This window comes from Phyllobates terribilis, unplaced genomic scaffold (assembly GCF_046119375.1).
Source record: "Phyllobates terribilis strain yellow unplaced genomic scaffold, ASM4611937v1 Scaffold_7__3_contigs__length_470593459, whole genome shotgun sequence".
NCBI classification, from domain to species: domain Eukaryota; kingdom Metazoa; phylum Chordata; class Amphibia; order Anura; family Dendrobatidae; genus Phyllobates; species Phyllobates terribilis.
The window spans coordinates 203,565,652-203,584,519 of NW_027362767.1; the positions used below are offsets into that span (position 1 = coordinate 203,565,652).

General features: G+C 50.0%; 1 protein-coding gene across 4 annotated transcripts in view; it reads right to left on the bottom strand.

Annotated features, from left to right (window-relative positions):
- The window catches only part of LOC141154171 (diacylglycerol kinase eta-like), a 269,412-nt gene that overhangs the window by 66,249 nt on the left and 184,295 nt on the right, over positions 1 to 18,868 (bottom strand). For all 4 annotated transcript variants that reach the window (XM_073639678.1, XM_073639679.1, XM_073639677.1 and 1 more), the window contains 3 exons: positions 12,447 to 12,551; positions 11,579 to 11,711; positions 1,258 to 1,364 (listed from right to left, as the gene is read on the bottom strand). In XM_073639678.1, the coding sequence (XP_073495779.1) occupies positions 1,258 to 1,364; positions 11,579 to 11,711; positions 12,447 to 12,551 (345 nt within the window). The remainder of the gene's footprint in view (positions 1 to 1,257; positions 1,365 to 11,578; positions 11,712 to 12,446; positions 12,552 to 18,868) is intronic.

Sequence of the window (18,868 nt, forward strand, 5' to 3'; positions counted from 1 at the left end):
CCCGACTATTTATACGTGCATGTGGCTCTTTCAAGGACAAGTTCAACAATATCTTTACATGGCCGGTCCGTTCCTCCATTACTGAGAAATCTGTGATTGAATTGATATGCAAATGAGGCAGACTATGGACTATGGTAGATCTGAAGCCTCTGTCACTCCAGCTCTATTCACCACCTAACACTACCTCCTGCTTCACTGACAGCCTCTATATTGAGTGACTTCAGGCAAAAGAACCATCAGTCAAGCAGAATAGAGCTGGCGTGACAGAGGCTTCAGATCTACCATAGTTCTTCAGCCTCATTTGCTTATCAATTCAAACGCTGATTTCTCAATAATGGAGGAACAGACCGGCCATGTAAAGATATTGCTGGACTTGTCTTTTAAAGAGCAACATGTGCATATAAATAGTTTGGGGGGTGAAATTCTGCAGATTCCCTTTAAGGCACCAGAGTGATGCAGTTTACAGATATGTTGGATGCAGTGGTGCGCCCCTGCGCTCAGCAGGATGACGGTGTTGCGGCGTGGTCAGAGCCAGTCACCCATAGTGATGCTGCAGCTCAGTTCAGTGCATGTTAATAATAAATGCACGGCACTCACCACATCACCGGTCCACCGCACCGCCTGAGCACAGGCCATGTTTGTTTAAAGGAGTCGTCAGACATGAAAAACTACTTAATGCAGAGAGTGTGATAAATCAAACAAATAACTTATTTTCATATGCTAATTCCTTGCTGGTCCAGCGCACCGCTCCGGTGGTCCTTGGTGGTTTCTCACTTGCCGTGCTGAACAGATGCCACCACTGCAGCCAATCACTGGCTTCATTGGTCATGTTACCATGACCGCTGAGGCCAGTGATTGGCTGCAGCTGCAGTGAACACGTCATCACTGCAGGACAAGTAAGAGACAGGAGCATTTTTTAAAATGTAGCACATTCCTTTGCAATAAATCTATAAAATATATGACACTTAATGAAGTCTGCAGTAAGACCCATATCTGCTCAGCCTTCATTAAGGGAGTGACTGTGCTCCTGTAACAAAGCACAGCACTACGCCACAGAGTGGTCACATCCTCCTCATTTCTGTATGATAATGTGATGCTTCATATTGGTATACATAGCTCTTGATCAGGTTGCGTTACCTGTAGAACATACGTCATCTGCTGAAACACGCGCCCACATTTGTTTTTTACCATATCACCATCTTAGCAAAGAACTACAGAAATGTAAGTGTGAACTATGAGCCACCGGCCTCTACTTACACCGTCCTCATCTTCTATTATGTCATTCGCCACCGACGCCAGCGTGGTCCACTTGCAGTTATTTGTGGCTCGTACAGCGCAACGTTTATGAGCTTTAAACTTGCAAACTAGAGAAAAGAAAGCAGATGTGCACTGGGATAATCTATTTTCTACAACATCATTTCATTTAAATAGAATCATTTTTTGCAATTTTTCACAGGTGCCAATAGAAATCCCAAAGAAAATTACATTCATGCCCCATGCAAACCGAGGAGCTGCAGGAAGCCACGTGGAATCCGCCACAATGTGGTATGGATCTAAGTGCAGCACGGTCCTAGGGCTCATACACACAACTGTAAAAATTGGATGAGCGCTATCTGTCATTTTGTCCAATTTTTTTCGTGGTTCGAGGAAAAAAATCACAGCATGGACGAGTTGCATCCGGATGGCACTCGGCCATTCATGTCTATATGTCCATGGAAAAAATCGGACGACATCAGAGTGCAGTCCACTTTTCATGGACTTACAGAATGGAGAAGATGGAGAATTTATATTTTATTCTCCAAATCCAAGAAAATGATGAAACTCTGATCAGAGGGTGATTAGCATAATTGGTCCGATTTTCTCGGCTGAGTTGTGTGACCCCGGCCTTGTAGAGATGTTCTCTCCCAGGACCAATGCTTCTTACAATATTGATAGTGTTCACCATCGTGTTACAGCTCTATTCAACCTAATCTAAGGATATGCCATCAAGATCAGATCCGAGGGGACTAACATCTGCCACCCACCAATCAGAGACTGCAACGTCTGTGACTGGCGGATGTGCACAGTGTCAAGGTCGGGGACAGCACAGCTCCATACAGCGTGTACAGGCCGCTCAGACACCGTGTATAGGCCGCTCAGACACCGTGTACAGGCCGCTCAGACACCGTGTACAGGCCGCTCAGACACCGTGTACAGGCCGCTCAGACACCGTGTACAGGCCGCTCAGACACCGTGTATAGGCCGCTCAGACACCGTGTACAGGCCGCTCAGACACCGTGTACAGGCCGTTCGGACACCGTGTACAGGCCGCTCAGACACCGTGTACAGGCCGCTCAGACACCGTGTATAGGCCGCTCAGACACCGTGTACAGGCCGCTCAGACACCGTGTATAGGCCGCTCAGACACCGTGTACAGGCCGCTCAGACACCGTGTACAGGCCGCTCAGAAACCGTGTACAGGCCGCTCAGACACCGTGTACAGGCCGCTCAGACACCGTGTACAGGCCGCTCAGACACCGTGTACAGGCCGCTCAGACACCATGTACAGGCCGCTCAGACACCGTGTACAGGCCGCTGAGACACCGTGTACAGGCCGCTCAGACACCGTGTACAGGCCGTTCAGACACCGTGTACAGACCGCTCAGACACCGTGTACAGGCCGCTCAGACACCGTGTACAGGCCGCTCAGACACCGTGTACAGGCCGCTCAGACACCGTGTACAGGACGCTCAGACACCGTGTATAGGCCGCTCAGACACCGTGTACAGGCCGCTCAGGCACCGTGTACAGGCCGCTCGGACACCGTGTATAGGCCGCTCAGACACCGTGTATAGGCCGCTCAGACACCGTGTACAGGCCGCTCAGACACCGTGTATAGGCCGCTCAGACACCGTGTACAGGCCGCTCAGACACCGTGTACAGGAAGCTCAGACACCGTGTATAGGCCGCTCAGACACCGTGTATAGGCCGCTCAGACACCGTGGACAGGCCGCTCAGACACCGTGTACAGGCCGCTCAGACACCGTGTACAGGCCGCTCAGACACCATGTACAGGCCGCTCAGACACCGTGTATAGGCCGCTCAGACACCGTGTATAGGCCGCTCAGACACCGTGTACAGGCCGCTCAGACACCGTGTACAGGCCGCTTAGACACCGTGTATAGGCCGCTCAGACACCGTGTACAGGCCGCTCAGACACCGTGTGCAGGCCGCTCAGACACCGTGTACAGGCCGCTCAGACAAAGTGTACAGGCCGCTCAGACACCGTGTACAGGCCGCTCAGACACCGTGTACAGGCCGCTCAGACACCGTGTACAGGCCGCTCAGACACCGAGTTCAGGAAGCTCAGACACCGTATACAGGCCGCTCAGACACCGTGTACAGGACGCTCAGACACCCTGTATAGGCCGCTCAGACACCGTGTACAGGCCGCTCAGACACCGTGTACAGGCCGCTCAGACACCGTGTATAGGCCGCTCAGACACCGTGTACAGGCCGCTCAGACACCGTGTATAGGCCGCTCAGACACCGTGTACAGGCCGCTCAGACACCGTGTACAGGCCGCTCAGACACCGTGTACAGGCCGCTCAGACACCGTGTACAGGACGCTCAGACACCGTGTATAGGCCGTTCAGACAAAGTGTATAGGCCGCTCAGACACCGTGTACAGGCCGCTCAGACACCGTGTACAGGACGCTCAGACACCGTGTACAGGCCGTTCAGACACCGTGTACAGGCCGCTCAGACACAATGTACAGGCCGTTCAGACACCATGTACAGGCCGTTCAGACACCATGTACAGGCCGCTCAGACACCGTGTACAGGCTGCTCAGACACCGTGTACAGGCCGTTCAGACACCGTGTACAGGCCACTCAGACACCGTGTACAGGCCGCTCAGACACAGTGTACAGGCCGCTCAGACACCGTGTATAGGCCGCTCAGACACCGTGTATAGGCCGCTCAGACACCGTGTACAGGCCGCTCAGACACCGTGTACAGGACGCTCAGACACCGTGTACAGGCCGCTCAGACACCGTGTACAGGCCGCTCAGACACCGTGTACAGGCCGCTCAGACACCATGTACAGGCCGCTCAGACACCGTGTACAGGCCGCTCAGACACCGTGTACAGGCCGCTCAGACACCGTGTACAGGCCGCTCAGACACCGTGTACAGGCCGCTCAGACACCGTGTACAGGACGCTCAGACACCGTGTATAGGCCGCTCAGACACCGTGTATAGGCCGCTCAGACACCGTGTACAGGCCGCTCAGACACCATGTACAGGCCGCTCAGACACCGTGTACAGGCCGCTCAGACACCGTGTACAGGCCGCTCAGACACCGTGTACAGGCCGTTCAGACACCGTGTACAGACCGCTCAGACACCGTGTACAGGCCGCTCAGACACCGTGTACAGGCCGCTCAGACACCGTGTATAGGCCGCTCAGACACCGTGTACAGGCCGCTCAGGCACCGTGTACAGGCCGCTCGGACACCGTGTATAGGCCGCTCAGACACCGTGTATAGGCCGCTCAGACACCGTGTACAGGCCGCTCAGACACCGTGTATAGGCCGCTCAGACACCGTGTACAGGCCGCTCAGACACCGTGTACAGGAAGCTCAGACACCGTGTATAGGCCGCTCAGACACCGTGTATAGGCCGCTCAGACACCGTGGACAGGCCGCTCAGACACCGTGTACAGGCCGCTCAGACACCGTGTACAGGCCGCTCAGACACCATGTACAGGCCGCTCAGACACCGTGTATAGGCCGCTCAGACACCGTGTATAGGCCGCTCAGACACCGTGTACAGGCCGCTCAGACACCGTGTACAGGCCGCTTAGACACCGTGTATAGGCCGCTCAGACACCGTGTACAGGCCGCTCAGACACCGTGTGCAGGCCGCTCAGACACCGTGTACAGGCCGCTCAGACAAAGTGTACAGGCCACTCAGACACCGTGTACAGGCCGCTCAGACACCGTGTACAGGCCGCTCAGACACCGTGTGCAGGCCGCTCAGACACCGTGTACAGGCTGCTCAGACAAAGTGTACAGGCCGCTCAGACACCGTGTACAGGCCGTTCAGACACCGTGTACAGGCCGCTCAGACACCGTGTACAGGCCGCTCAGACACCGTGTACAGGCCGCTCAGACACCGTGTACAGGAAGCTCAGACACCGTGTACAGGCCGCTCAGACACCGTGTACAGGACGCTCAGACACCCTGTATAGGCCGCTCAGACACCGTGTACAGGCCGCTCAGACACCGTGTATAGGCCGCTCAGACACCGTGTACAGGCCGCTCAGACACCGTGTATAGGCCGCTCAGACACCGTGTACAGGCCGCTCAGACACCGTGTACAGGCCGCTCAGACACCGTGTACAGGCCGCTCAGACACCGTGTACAGGACGCTCAGACACCGTGTATAGGCCGTTCAGACAAAGTGTACAGGCCGCTCAGACACCGTGTACAGGACGCTCAGACACCGTGTACAGGCCGTTCAAACACCCTGTACAGGTCATTCAGACACAGTGTACATGCAGTTCAGACACCGTGTACAGACCACTTAGACACCGTGTACAGGCCGCTCAGACACCGTGTACAGGCCGCTCAGACACCATGTACAGGCCGCTCAGACACAGTGTACAGGACATTCAGACACCGTGTACAGGCCGTTCAGACACCGTGTACAGGACATTCAGACACCGTGCATAGGCCATTCAGACACCATGTACAGGCCGCTCAGACACCGTGTACAGGACGCTCAGACACCGTGTATAGGCCGCTCAGACACCGTGTATAGGCCGCTCAGACACCGTGTACAGGCCGCTCAGACACCATGTACAGGCCGCTCAGACACCGTGTACAGGACGCTCAGACACCGTGTATAGGCCGCTCAGACACCGTGTATAGGCCGCTCAGACACCATGTACAGGCCGTTCAGACACCATGTACAGGCCGCTCAGACACCGTGTACAGGCTGCTCAGACACCGTGTACAGGCCGTTCAGACACCGTGTACAGGCCACTCAGACACCGTGTACAGGCCGCTCAGACACAGTGTACAGGCCGCTCAGACACCGTGTATAGGCCGCTCAGACACCGTGTATAGGCCGCTCAGACACCGTGTACAGGCCGCTCAGACACCGTGTACAGGACGCTCAGACACCGTGTACAGGCCGCTCAGACACCGTGTACAGGCCGCTCAGACACCGTGTACAGGCCGCTCAGACACCATGTACAGGCCGCTCAGACACCGTGTACAGGCCGCTCAGACACCGTGTACAGGCCGCTCAGACACCGTGTACAGGCCGCTCAGACACCGTGTACAGGCCGCTCAGACACCGTGTACAGGACGCTCAGACACCGTGTATAGGCCGCTCAGACACCGTGTATAGGCCGCTCAGACACCGTGTACAGGCCGCTCAGACACCGTGTACAGGCCGCTCAGACACCGTGTACAGGCCGCTCAGACACCGTGTACAGGCCGCTCAGACACCGTGTACAGGCCGTTCAGACACCGTGTACAGACCGCTCAGACACCGTGTACAGGCCGCTCAGACACCGTGTACAGGCCGCTCAGACACCGTCTACAGGACGCTCAGACACCGTGTATAGGCCGCTCAGACACCGTGTACAGGCCGCTCAGGCACCGTGTACAGGCCGCTCGGACACCGTGTATAGGCCGCTCAGACACCGTGTAGAGGCCGCTCAGACACCGTGTACAGGCCGCTCAGACACCGTGTACAGGCCGCTCAGACACCGTGTACAGGCCGCTCAGACACCGTGTACAGGAAGCTCAGACACCGTGTATAGGCCGCTCAGACACCGTGTATAGGCCGCTCAGACACCGTGGACAGGCCGCTCAGACACCGTGTACAGGCCGCTCAGACACCGTGTACAGGCCGCTCAGACACCATGTACAGGCCGCTCAGACACCGTGTATAGGCCGCTCAGACACCGTGTATAGGCCGCTCAGACACCGTGTACAGGCCGCTCAGACACCGTGTACAGGCCGCTTAGACACCGTGTATAGGCCGCTCAGACACCGTGTACAGGCCGCTCAGACACCGTGTGCAGGCCGCTCAGACACCGTGTACAGGCCGCTCAGACAAAGTGTACAGGCCGCTCAGACACCGTGTACAGGCCGCTCAGACACCGTGTACAGGCCGCTCAGACACCGTGTGCAGGCCGCTCAGACACCGTGTACAGGCTGCTCAGACAAAGTGTACAGGCCGCTCAGACACCGTGTACAGGCCGTTCAGACACCGTGTACAGGCCGCTCAGACACCGTGTACAGGCCGCTCAGACACCGTGTACAGGCCGCTCAGACACCGTGTACAGGAAGCTCAGACACCGTGTACAGGCCGCTCAGACACCGTGTACAGGACGCTCAGACACCCTGTATAGGCCGCTCAGACACCGTGTACAGGCCGCTCAGACACCGTGTATAGGCCGCTCAGACACCGTGTACAGGCCGCTCAGACACCGTGTATAGGCCGCTCAGACACCGTGTACAGGCCGCTCAGACACCGTGTACAGGCCGCTCAGACACCGTGTACAGGCCGCTCAGACACCGTGTACAGGACGCTCAGACACCGTGTATAGGCCGTTCAGACAAAGTGTACAGGCCGCTCAGACACCGTGTACAGGACGCTCAGACACCGTGTACAGGCCGTTCAAACACCCTGTACAGGTCATTCAGACACAGTGTACATGCAGTTCAGACACCGTGTACAGACCACTTAGACACCGTGTACAGGCCGCTCAGACACCGTGTACAGGCCGCTCAGACACCATGTACAGGCCGCTCAGACACAGTGTACAGGACATTCAGACACCGTGTACAGGCCGTTCAGACACCGTGTACAGGACATTCAGACACCGTGCATAGGCCATTCAGACACCATGTACAGGCCGCTCAGACACCGTGTACAGGACGCTCAGACACCGTGTATAGGCCGCTCAGACACCGTGTATAGGCCGCTCAGACACCGTGTACAGGCCGCTCAGACACCATGTACAGGCCGCTCAGACACCGTGTACAGGCCGCTCAGACACCGTGTACAGGCCGCTCAGACACCGTGTACAGGCCGTTCAGACACCGTGTACAGACCGCTCAGACACCGTGTACAGGCCGCTCAGACACCGTGTACAGGCCGCTCAGACACCGTGTACAGGACGCTCAGACACCGTGTATAGGCCGCTCAGACACCGTGTACAGGCCGCTCAGGCACCGTGTACAGGCCGCTCGGACACCGTGTACAGGCCGTTCGGACACCGTGTACAGGCCGCTCAGACACCGTGTACAGGCCGCTCAGACACCGTGTACAGGCTGCTCAGACACCGTGTACGGGACGCTCAGACACCGTGTATAGGCCGCTCAGACACCGTGTATAGGCCGCTCAGACACCGTGTACAGGCCGCTCAGACACCGTGTACAGGCCGCTCAGACACCGTGTACAGGCCGCTCAGACACCGTGTACAGGCCGCTCAGACACCGTGTATAGGCCGCTCAGACACCGTGTATAGGCCGCTCAGACACCGTGTACAGGCCGCTCAGACACCGTGTACAGGCCGCTCAGACACCGTGTACAGGCCGCTCAGACACCGTGTATAGGCCGCTCAGACACCGTGTACAGGCCGCTCAGACACCGTGTGCAGGCCGCTCAGACACCGTGTACAGGCTGCTCAGACAAAGTGTACAGGCCGCTCAGACACCGTGTACAGGCCGTTCAGACACCGTGTACAGGCCGCTCAGACACCGTGTACAGGCCGCTCAGACACCGTGTACAGGCCGCTCAGACACCATGTACAGGAAGCTCAGACACCGTGTACAGGCCGCTCAGACACCGTGTACAGGACGCTCAGACACCCTGTATAGGCCGCTCAGACACCGTGTACAGGCCGCTCAGACACCGTGTATAGGCCGCTTAGACACCGTGTACAGGCCGCTCAGACACCGTGTATAGGCCGCTCAGACACCGTGTACAGGCCGCTCAGACACCGTGTACAGGCCGCTCAGACACCGTGTACAGGACGCTCAGACACCGTGTATAGGCCGTTTAGACAAAGTGTACAGGCCGCTCAGACACCGTGTACAGGACGCTCAGACACCGTGTACAGGCCGTTCAAACACCCTGTACAGGTCATTCAGACACAGTGTACATGCAGTTCAGACACCGTGTACAGACCACTTAGACACCGTGTACAGGCCGCTCAGACACCGTGTACAGGCCGCTCAGACAGCATGTACAGGCCGCTCAGACACAGTGTACAGGACATTCAGACACCGTGTACAGGCCGTTCAGACACCGTGTACAGGCCGCTCAGACACCGTGTACAGGACATTCAGACACCGTGTACAAGCTGCTCAGACACCGTGTACAGGACATTCAGACACCGTGCATAGGCCATTCAGACACCATGTACAGGACGTTCAGACAGCGTGTACAGGCCGTTCAGACACTTGTACAGGACGTTCATACACCGTGTACAGGCAGTTCAGACACCGTGTACAGGCCATTCAGACACCATGTACAGGACGTTCAGACACCGTGTACAGGACGTTCAGACACCGTGTACAGGCCGCTCAGACACCGTGTACAGGACGCTCAGACACCGTGTATAGGCCGTTCAGACAAAGTGTACAGGCCGCTCAGACACCGTGTACAGGACGCTCAGACACCGTGTACAGGCCGTTCAAACACCCTGTACAGGTCTTTCAGACACAGTGTACATGCAGTTCAGACACCGTGTACAGACCACTTAGACACCGTGTACAGGCCGCTCAGACACCGTGTACAGGCCGCTCAGACACCATGTACAGGCCGCTCAGACACAGTGTACAGGACATTCAGACACCGTGTACAGGCCGTTCAGACACCATGTACAGGCCGCTCAGACACCGTGTACAGGCCGCTCAGACACAGTGTACAGGACATTCAGACACCGTGTACAAGCTGCTCAGACACCGTGTACAGGACATTCAGACACTGTGCGTGTACAAGCTGCTCAGACACCGTGTACAGGACATTCAGACACCGTGCATAGGCCATTCAGACACCATGTACAGGACGTTCAGACAGCGTGTACAGGCCGTTCAGACACCGTGTACAGGACGTTCATACACCGTGTACAGGCAGTTCAGACACCGTGTACAGGCCATTCAGACACCATGTACAGGACGTTCAGACACCGTGTACAGGACGTTCAGACACCATGTACAGGCCGTTCAGACACCATGTACAGGCCGTTCAGACACCGTGTACAGGCCGTTCAGACACCGTGTACAGGACGTTCAGACACCGTGTACAGGACGTTCAGACACCGTGTACAGGACGTTCAGACACCGTGTACAGGACATTCAGACACCGTGTACAGGCTGTTCAGACACTGTGTACAGGACATTCAGACACTGTGTACAGGACGTTCAGACACCGTGTACAGACACCGAGTACAGACCGTTCAGACCACATGTACAGGCCGTTCAGACACCGAGTACAGACCGTTCAGACACCGTATACAGGACGTTCAGACACCATGTACAGGCCGTTCAGACACCGAGTACAGACCGTTCAGACACCGTGTACAGGACGTTCAGACACAGAGTACAGACCGTTCAGACACCGTGTACAGGCCGTTCAGACACAGAGTACAGGCCGTTCAGACACCGTGTACGGGTCGCTCAGACACCGTCTACAGGCCATTCAGACACCATGTACAGACCATGCACTTCCCTTTATTGGTTGCATTGAGCTGTCATACAGAGCTTAGACATGGGCCCTTAGGAGAATTAATCTATTACGTCAAAAGAGAGGCCATTCTCTGTGGAAGATTATCGTGAAGAAGCATTCCTAGGAGCAGTCATTTCATGATAATCTTGTAGTTTAAGGAAGCTCATCATCTAATGAACAAGCAAAATGCTCATTTGTCCAGTGAAATGACTTTCTGTGCTACACAAACCATCATCGTTCTCGGCAGCACATCGGTCTGTGTAAACAGGACGTGTGCTGCCGAGAGCATTGGCAGCCTATGCGCAGTGAGCGATCTAATACGGATCGTTCAGGGTGCATTGTGCACAGGGAGCAGTCTACCAGTGTAAACAGACTATTAACCGACCGACCATCAGCCAACAAGTTGCAGATCGGCAGTCGCTTAGTGTTGCTGGTCAACGAGCCTTAGCAAAACAGCTGTCCTATTATTACAACGAAACGTTAAATACTATACACAAAACTATAACAGACATGATAACTTTATCATGACTACAGAGAAGGTATATTTGTCAGCTTTCAAAGCACAGAAGTCCTATTCATCAGGCGGATTTGTAAATTTATATGCTGATGAGGCCTTTGCTCCGAAATCTTCCAAATTTAATTTATTTTTTTTATTTTCCAATAACCTGAACATTACTTTGTCTTTTTTAACCTAAACAGATTTAACATCTCAAAAAATGTTTCTAACTTGCAGTGCACCAGTTGCACCACGCTACTTCTGCGGCACATCCTACTATTGTAGTAACACATTGGACTAAGGACTGAGTTCCTTTCTAGTATGAATCCATATGATAGTAAAATACCTTCACAGGAGAGTCCATGAGAAGTAACACCGGAGAGGGCCTCTCTGCACACATTGCAGAACGTGGGTCTGGCGTGGGAGCAGGCGTACCAATTGTGCATCCCCGAGAAATGTTCCATATTAAACTGGGTGGTCTGTAAGGAAACACAGTGTACAATTTTAGTCATCATTGTGTGAATTACCAGGAAAATCGTCCATTGACATGTGGGGCTTGGGAGGATTTTTTTCCACCAAAATTGGCTATAATTGGTCAACGGGCTTTGTTTAGTTTCTTCTTGTCAAACAGCCAGGCTCGGACTGGCCCACTGGAGAACAGGAGAATCCTCCGGTAGGCCACCCCCAAGAAGCAATGCTAATGAGAAGTGCTATTACACTTGATTCACAATTTGCAGAAAAAGGTGTAATCTAATTATTCATTAAACAAGCTAGAGAAATTAATATTACATAGAAGGAAAATCTAATTTGTGTACTAGGGTCAGGTTATTTTTGCATGTAGCTGAGCAGTGGGCCCAAGAATGAAATTTTACTGGTGGGTCTTTGCCAACCCAGTCTGGCACTGCAAACCGCTATGGTTGCGTAAGGATGAACTTCGTTGGTGAATATCTTTTTTAAAACCTATGTTCTTTTTACTATGTGAAGCTCGAAAACTGAATCCAGTATTCAACATTGTGCTCCTTATTGAGTAGTTCCTGGGGTCAAGCCACCACTAATAACATTTTCATGGCCTAACCTAGGGAACGACTGCCATTCTAAAATGTGTAATTGGTCGACAAAGGCTGAATTTGATGGACCTATGTAATTTTCAAAATATCTAATTACACAAGTGTATAATGTTCATTGAATACATATGTTGCAGCCCACTGATGTACCTCATTAAGGTCCCACTTCTGGACAGATTTGATGGCTCCAATCCAATCCTCCATCTCTTTCCTATTCTCAGCACACAGGATGAGTTTGCGGAATGGAGTAATCACCTGTGTAGAGAATAACAAGGAAATGTTCAGTAAAGATTTATGCTTTCATAATTAAGGTGTGATGTATTTGACTTGATCTCCTGGACATGCGGTTCTGTGCAAAAGTTATAGGTGGGAGTGGAATAAATGCTATCTTCACACAGAGATTTTTAATGATGATTTTTTTCAAGCACAAACTGATTCAAGAAAAGTTTCTTGTAGGAGTTTTGTGCTTCCTGAAGCTGTTTTGAAAAGTTCTGGAAGAGTTTTTTTGTTTGTTTTCATCTTCTTGATTGAACAGTGCCTAGTTTAATAGGTTTCCTTAAGTATCCACTTCAAAGACGTGACGTGACATGCACTTTCTTGTTTCCACTAGACTTTTTCAAAACCTCTTCAGGAAGAAAAAAAATTAAAAAAACCTCCTCATATGAACAGCAAAACGGATTTCCCCTATAAATGAGTAGGAAAACTTTTTCAAGCATTTTTTAAGGAGGATTTTGCATAGGATTTGCTCCCAAAAACTTTTCAAAGAATTCCGTGTTAACATAGTCTTAGCACTCATTCAGATGTCAGTTTTTCACGGATAGCACTGGAACCTATGATAGTCTACTGGGTAGTTCACATGTCCGATTTTTTTTCTTTGACCAAGTTCACAAAAGCAGGGAGACATCTCCGACTCTGACCAAACTCTGACCAAACTCCGACCAAACTCTGATCAAACTCTGATGACACTCTGATCAAACTCTGATCAAACTCTGACCAAACTCCGACCAAACTCTGATCAAACTCTGACGGCACTCTGATCAAACTGTGACCAAACTCTGACCAAACTCCGACCAAACTCTGATCAAACTCTGATGACACTCTGATCAAACTCTGATCAAACTCTGACCAAACTCCGACCAAACTTCGATCAAACTCTGACGGCACTCTGATCAAACTCTAACCAAACTCCGACCAAACTCTGATGGTAAAAACTGACAGTGACCAAACTTTGACAGCACTCTGATCAAACTCTGACCAGACTCTGATCAAAAACACTGGTGAAACTGGGACCAATTTTCTTGTATGAGAAAAATCTGTAAGGTATGAATGAGACCTAAGTGGAACATTTTAATATTTTATTTCTGAGCAGCAGCAATTTTAAGGAATGCCCCAGTTTTCTATTTTTTTGAGGTTTATCTTTAATATGATGGAGTCCGTGACCAGCCGTAAAAGAGGAAAAAGCAGCAGGTGGCCATCGGTACCACACGCATGAAAACAAGACTGTGCCTAAAACGATAATACTTTTTCTATCAATGTGATCACATTACCTACTTCAAACCAGCTTAAAGGTGCCATACAGGGCTCAGCATTCTGAGCACTGCTACATCTACAGCAGAGAAAACTGGTGATTACATCAAAACTGCAGCAAGTAGCCCAGTAAGAAATACATCGCTGGAATCAAGGCATCTGCCCAAACATCAAGCTTTCGGATTACATAACAAAAACCTGCTGACATATTCCCTATAATGTTCTTCTACAATTCTCTGCATATGGCACAAGTGAGATAACATTTTGCACTACTTTTTATACAAAGCTAGTATTGATAATACTAGTCAATAAATTAAACTTTTATGAATGTGTCCAAAAACACCTATAGGGTATGTGCAGACGATCCTGAGCCGGCTGCGGCCCCGATGCTGTGGAGGAGCCGCCTCCATCTTCTGCTCATTATGTATATGAGCGTTGGCCGTTTTTTCTTTTTTCTCACAGGTGGGCTTTCCCCATAGAGATTAGGTCTATGGGGAAAGCCCACATGCGGACCCGCAGGAGAAAATAAGACATGCTGCGGTTTGGAAAGACGCGCCGTGTGTCAGTTTCCGGGGGTGCGCCGCAGACGCATAGTGGACATGGGATCTGCATAAATCCTACCACTATGCTGTAACATCTGGCCGCTGCGGGTTGCATGCAGCACACGTGCCGCCGTGTCCAATCCGCAGTGAACATTGATCGTCTGCACATACCCATATACACGTATTTCAATTTTTTTTTAATCAGATGTTTTTTATTCACCACTTGATCATTTTCCAACTTTTCTCACAAAAAACATTAGACAAATCCTACATAAATGTAGAGAAATAAAAACAAATAGTCAGAATTAGACCCCGTCCTCCCTATCCCACCCCTCTACCTCCCCAATTCTTCTCAAAACAGAATATTATACAGTCCATTAGAAGATATTCCTGGATAACATTAGTCCATCAACTTCCTAAATATCTTTCCATTAAATGTATAGCTGTATTATTAAATCCACCATTCTTTCCCTTATTAATGAAGCAGATGGTACTCTCGGAGTGTCCAGCCAGGGTCCCATACCTTCTCGTATTTATGCATATTTTTCTATTTCCTCTACGTTCCCTTTTATGAGTCTAATTATTGTTTTCATGCTATTTTGCGCCACCGGTGAGTTTATGAAATGTCAAACAGAAGCACAGAGGACATGGGATTTCTATAAATCCATCCACTGGACAGCGCAGCGCAGGTGAGCTGGGTCCAAAACGCTGCTATTATGGATCGTGGGCACGCGGCCTTAAAGATGGATGAAAGGGTCCAAGCTCCAGGGAAATTCAAGTCGTTTTATTATGTATTTCTGGCTGGAACCAAACCTTTTTTTAAATCAAATTACAGATAGGGCACAACAGAGGGCACCGGACCCAGCAGAAGAAAGCAGAGCCCGGGACACCCAAAACACATGTAGCAAATATAATCCTGTGATCCTTCTGTAATATTAACTCCGAAATATTTTAATTCCTTAACCCCTTTTATCTATGTGTGTGCCACAAATGTCAGAAACGGGATCCACAGAAAGCAACACTGACTTTTCCCAATTAATAAGTAAACCAGACCATTTACCATATTCTAAAATTGTTGGAATATGTTTAGTGCAACAACTCTATTCCTGTGTATGTAAATGTTCTATTGCTAGGTTTGTGTATTGTCTATAAAGTTAAAAAAAAAAAAAAACTCCCAGAAGCTCACACACAGAAAAGACCATGTGACTGTGTTCAGTTTCCTGTGTCTGTGCATGAGAGGAGAAGCAGCCTGCTGATGCTGCACAGAGTGCTGATGCTGCACAGAGTGCTGATGCTGCACAGAGACACTGAAGATATGTATATTCCTGATTCCACAAAGCCGATCATATCTGTACCTGTTTATAGAAAATTAAAGCTTTGTTCTGTTGTCAGTATCCTGAATGATCTGCTGCCAACAGGTTACGGGCCCAGCGTGTCACAGGACCCCAACGTGATACAGAACCCCAGGAGTGATACAGAACCCCAGGAGTGACACAGAACCCCAGGAGTGACACAGAACCCCAGCGTGATACAGAACCCCAGGAGTGACACAGAACCCCTGGAGTGATACAGCACCCCAACGTGATACAGAACCCCAGGAGTGATACAGCACCCCAACGTGATACAGAACCCCAGGAGTGATACAGAACCCCAGGAGTGACACAGAACCCCAGGAGTGACACAGAACCCCAGCGTGATACAGAACCCCAGGAGTGATACAGAACCCCAGCGTGATACAGAACCCCAGGAGTGATACAGAACCCCAACGTGATACAGAACCCCAGGAGTGACACAGAAGAGTAATACAGAAACAGAAGTCCAAAGCAAAAGCAGCACAGAGCAACAAAGAAGATGTCCACAAGCAGGGATCACTGCAAGTTCTCAGTGCAAAGTCTCACCAATCAGAATTATCAATCTTGGAAATTTAAGGTGAAAATGCTGCTCATAAGAGAAGGTACATAGAAATATATGCAGGAACAAGTGCCTCATCCATTAGCAGATGATTGGCTAGAGAAGGATCAGAAAGCACAAAGCACTATCTCCCTCAGTGTAGATGATGATTAGATTGTACATATATGCAAATGTGCAACTGCAAAAGAGATGTGGGATGAATTACAGAAAGTACATGAAAGATCAAATCTCAGCAATAAGCTTTATCTCATGAGAAAACTGTATCAGTATAAGCTAAGTGATGGGCAGAATATGCACGACTATATAAGAAACACCCTAGAGATTGTGGAGCATCTCAGGGGCATTGGAGAAGAAATTAAAGACTTTCATATTGCTGCACTACTATTAAGTGGTCTTCCAGAAAGTTATGACACACTTGTCACTGCACAAGATGCACGGCCAGATGATGAGCTCACACTAGAATATGTCAAAGGCAAGCTTGTAGATGAATTCAAGCGAAAAACACACAATGTAAGCATCAGTAATGAATCTAGAGCAGAAACAGCATTAAAGACACAGGACTTTCCTAAAAATAAGAGCAATCTAAGGGAAACTTGTGAATGTTTTGTCTGTAGAAAGCCTGGCCACCTTAAAGCCGACTGCAGAATTTGGAAAGCAAGAATGAGTCAGCTTAAAAAGCAGAACAGTGATCAAAAGGTGAAAACAGCCGTAGAGGAAAAGTCTGCATGTGTTGAAACTGCATTTAATACCAGTACAGGCTCATCTGCAAAGCATATGTGGTGTATAGACTCTGGTGCTAGCAGCCATATGACGAATAACAAGGATTTCTTCACTGACCTTGATGAAAGCAAGTCAGAAAATGTCATCTTAGCTAATGGTCAATATATGACTTCAGAAAAAGTAGGAGACGGCTACCTCCACTGTCCAGTTTCCTCAGCAAAAAGCAGAAAGATCCCAGTAAAGGATGTTCTCTATGTTCCCAGTCTTGAAAGCAATCTTCTGTCAGTAAAGAAACTTACACAAAAAGGGAATATAGTTACTTTTAAAGACAACTGCTGCATTATATCAAAGAAGGGTCACACTCTTGCAGAAGGAAAAATCCAAAATGAACTTTATCAGCTAAAATGCAAAGAAAGAGTGTAAAGTGCTAGACAAGATCTGCATAAGAACTGTATCCATATATGGCACAGACATCTTGGGCACATAGACCCAGAAGCAATAAGGAAGCTAGGTCAACTTGCAAATGGTGTGGAAATCAAGCAATGTAGTCAAATGATGAAGTGCACTAGCTGTCTTAAAGGGAAAATGTCCAGAAAATCCTTTCCTAAAGTAAGCATCACTAGATCTGCACAGCCACTGGATTTGATGCACAAAGATGTTTGGGGTCCAATGAGTGTTCAAACTCCAAGCAAGAAGAGATATTTTCTCATATTTATTGATGACTACTCCAGATATACAGTCGCCTACCTGCTTCACAGTAAGGATGAAGTTCCACAGAAACCTGAAGAATATCTTGCCGTAGTATTTAACAAATTTGGAAGAATACCAAAAGCCCTGTGTGCAGATAATGGGACTGAATATACAAGTGGTAAGGTGCAAACCATTTTGAAAAAGAATGGAATCGTGTTCCAGACTACCATCCAATACAACCCAGGACAGAATGGCATTGCAGAGAGAAAGAACCGCACTCTCTGTGAAAGTGGAAGAAATATGTTGTTTGATGCGAATCTACCTACAACGTATTGGGGAGAAGTCATCACAACAGCTTGCTATCTTCAAAACAGACAGCCAGGTAAAGCCACAAATAAAACTCCATATGAGCTATGGAACTGTGAGAAGCCTAACCTGAAGCACCTAAGGATATTTGGAAGCGAAACGTTTGTGTATGTTCCCAAAGAAAAACGTTCCAAGTGGGAATTCCATGCAAAGCAAGGAGTCCTGGTGGGCTATAGCGAAACTCAAAAGGGATACAGAATCTTGCACCCAGAGACCAACACAGTAACAATCAGCAAAGACGTAATGATTGATGAGAACTCAGTTTCACTCAAATTCCATGAAGTTACACCAGTCATTCAAGCCAAGAAACAAGAACAAGAATCTCAGTCACCAAACCCAGATGCTGAAAAAGAAAACACTGAAGTCTGGATAAGCTCTGAAGCCAGCAAGAAAGAAACAGAAGAACCAAGTCAACCTCCAGTCAGGAGATCAGAAAGACCAAACAAAGGTATCCCAGCTCGACGCCTTTCTTATATGGTCAGAACACTTCCTGAACCAATTTGGACTGTCAGAAGCCAAAGGTGTGTCAACACCAATGGATCCATCCTACTTCTTAAAGTTGGAAGGAGAAGAAGATCTGCTACCCACAAGCAGTGGGGGCGCTTCTGTATATAGCAACCACAACTCGTCCAGATATTACAGCCGCAGTTGGAATTCTCTGCTGACGTGTAAGCAAGCCAAAGAGACTGGAACGCAACTAAGAGAATTCTACAATATCTTAAGGAAACTCAAAGGCTAAATCTCAAGATATCTTCATCAGGAGATCTCACTCTCAGAGGTTATGTGGATGCAGATTGGGCTGGAGATACAAGTGAT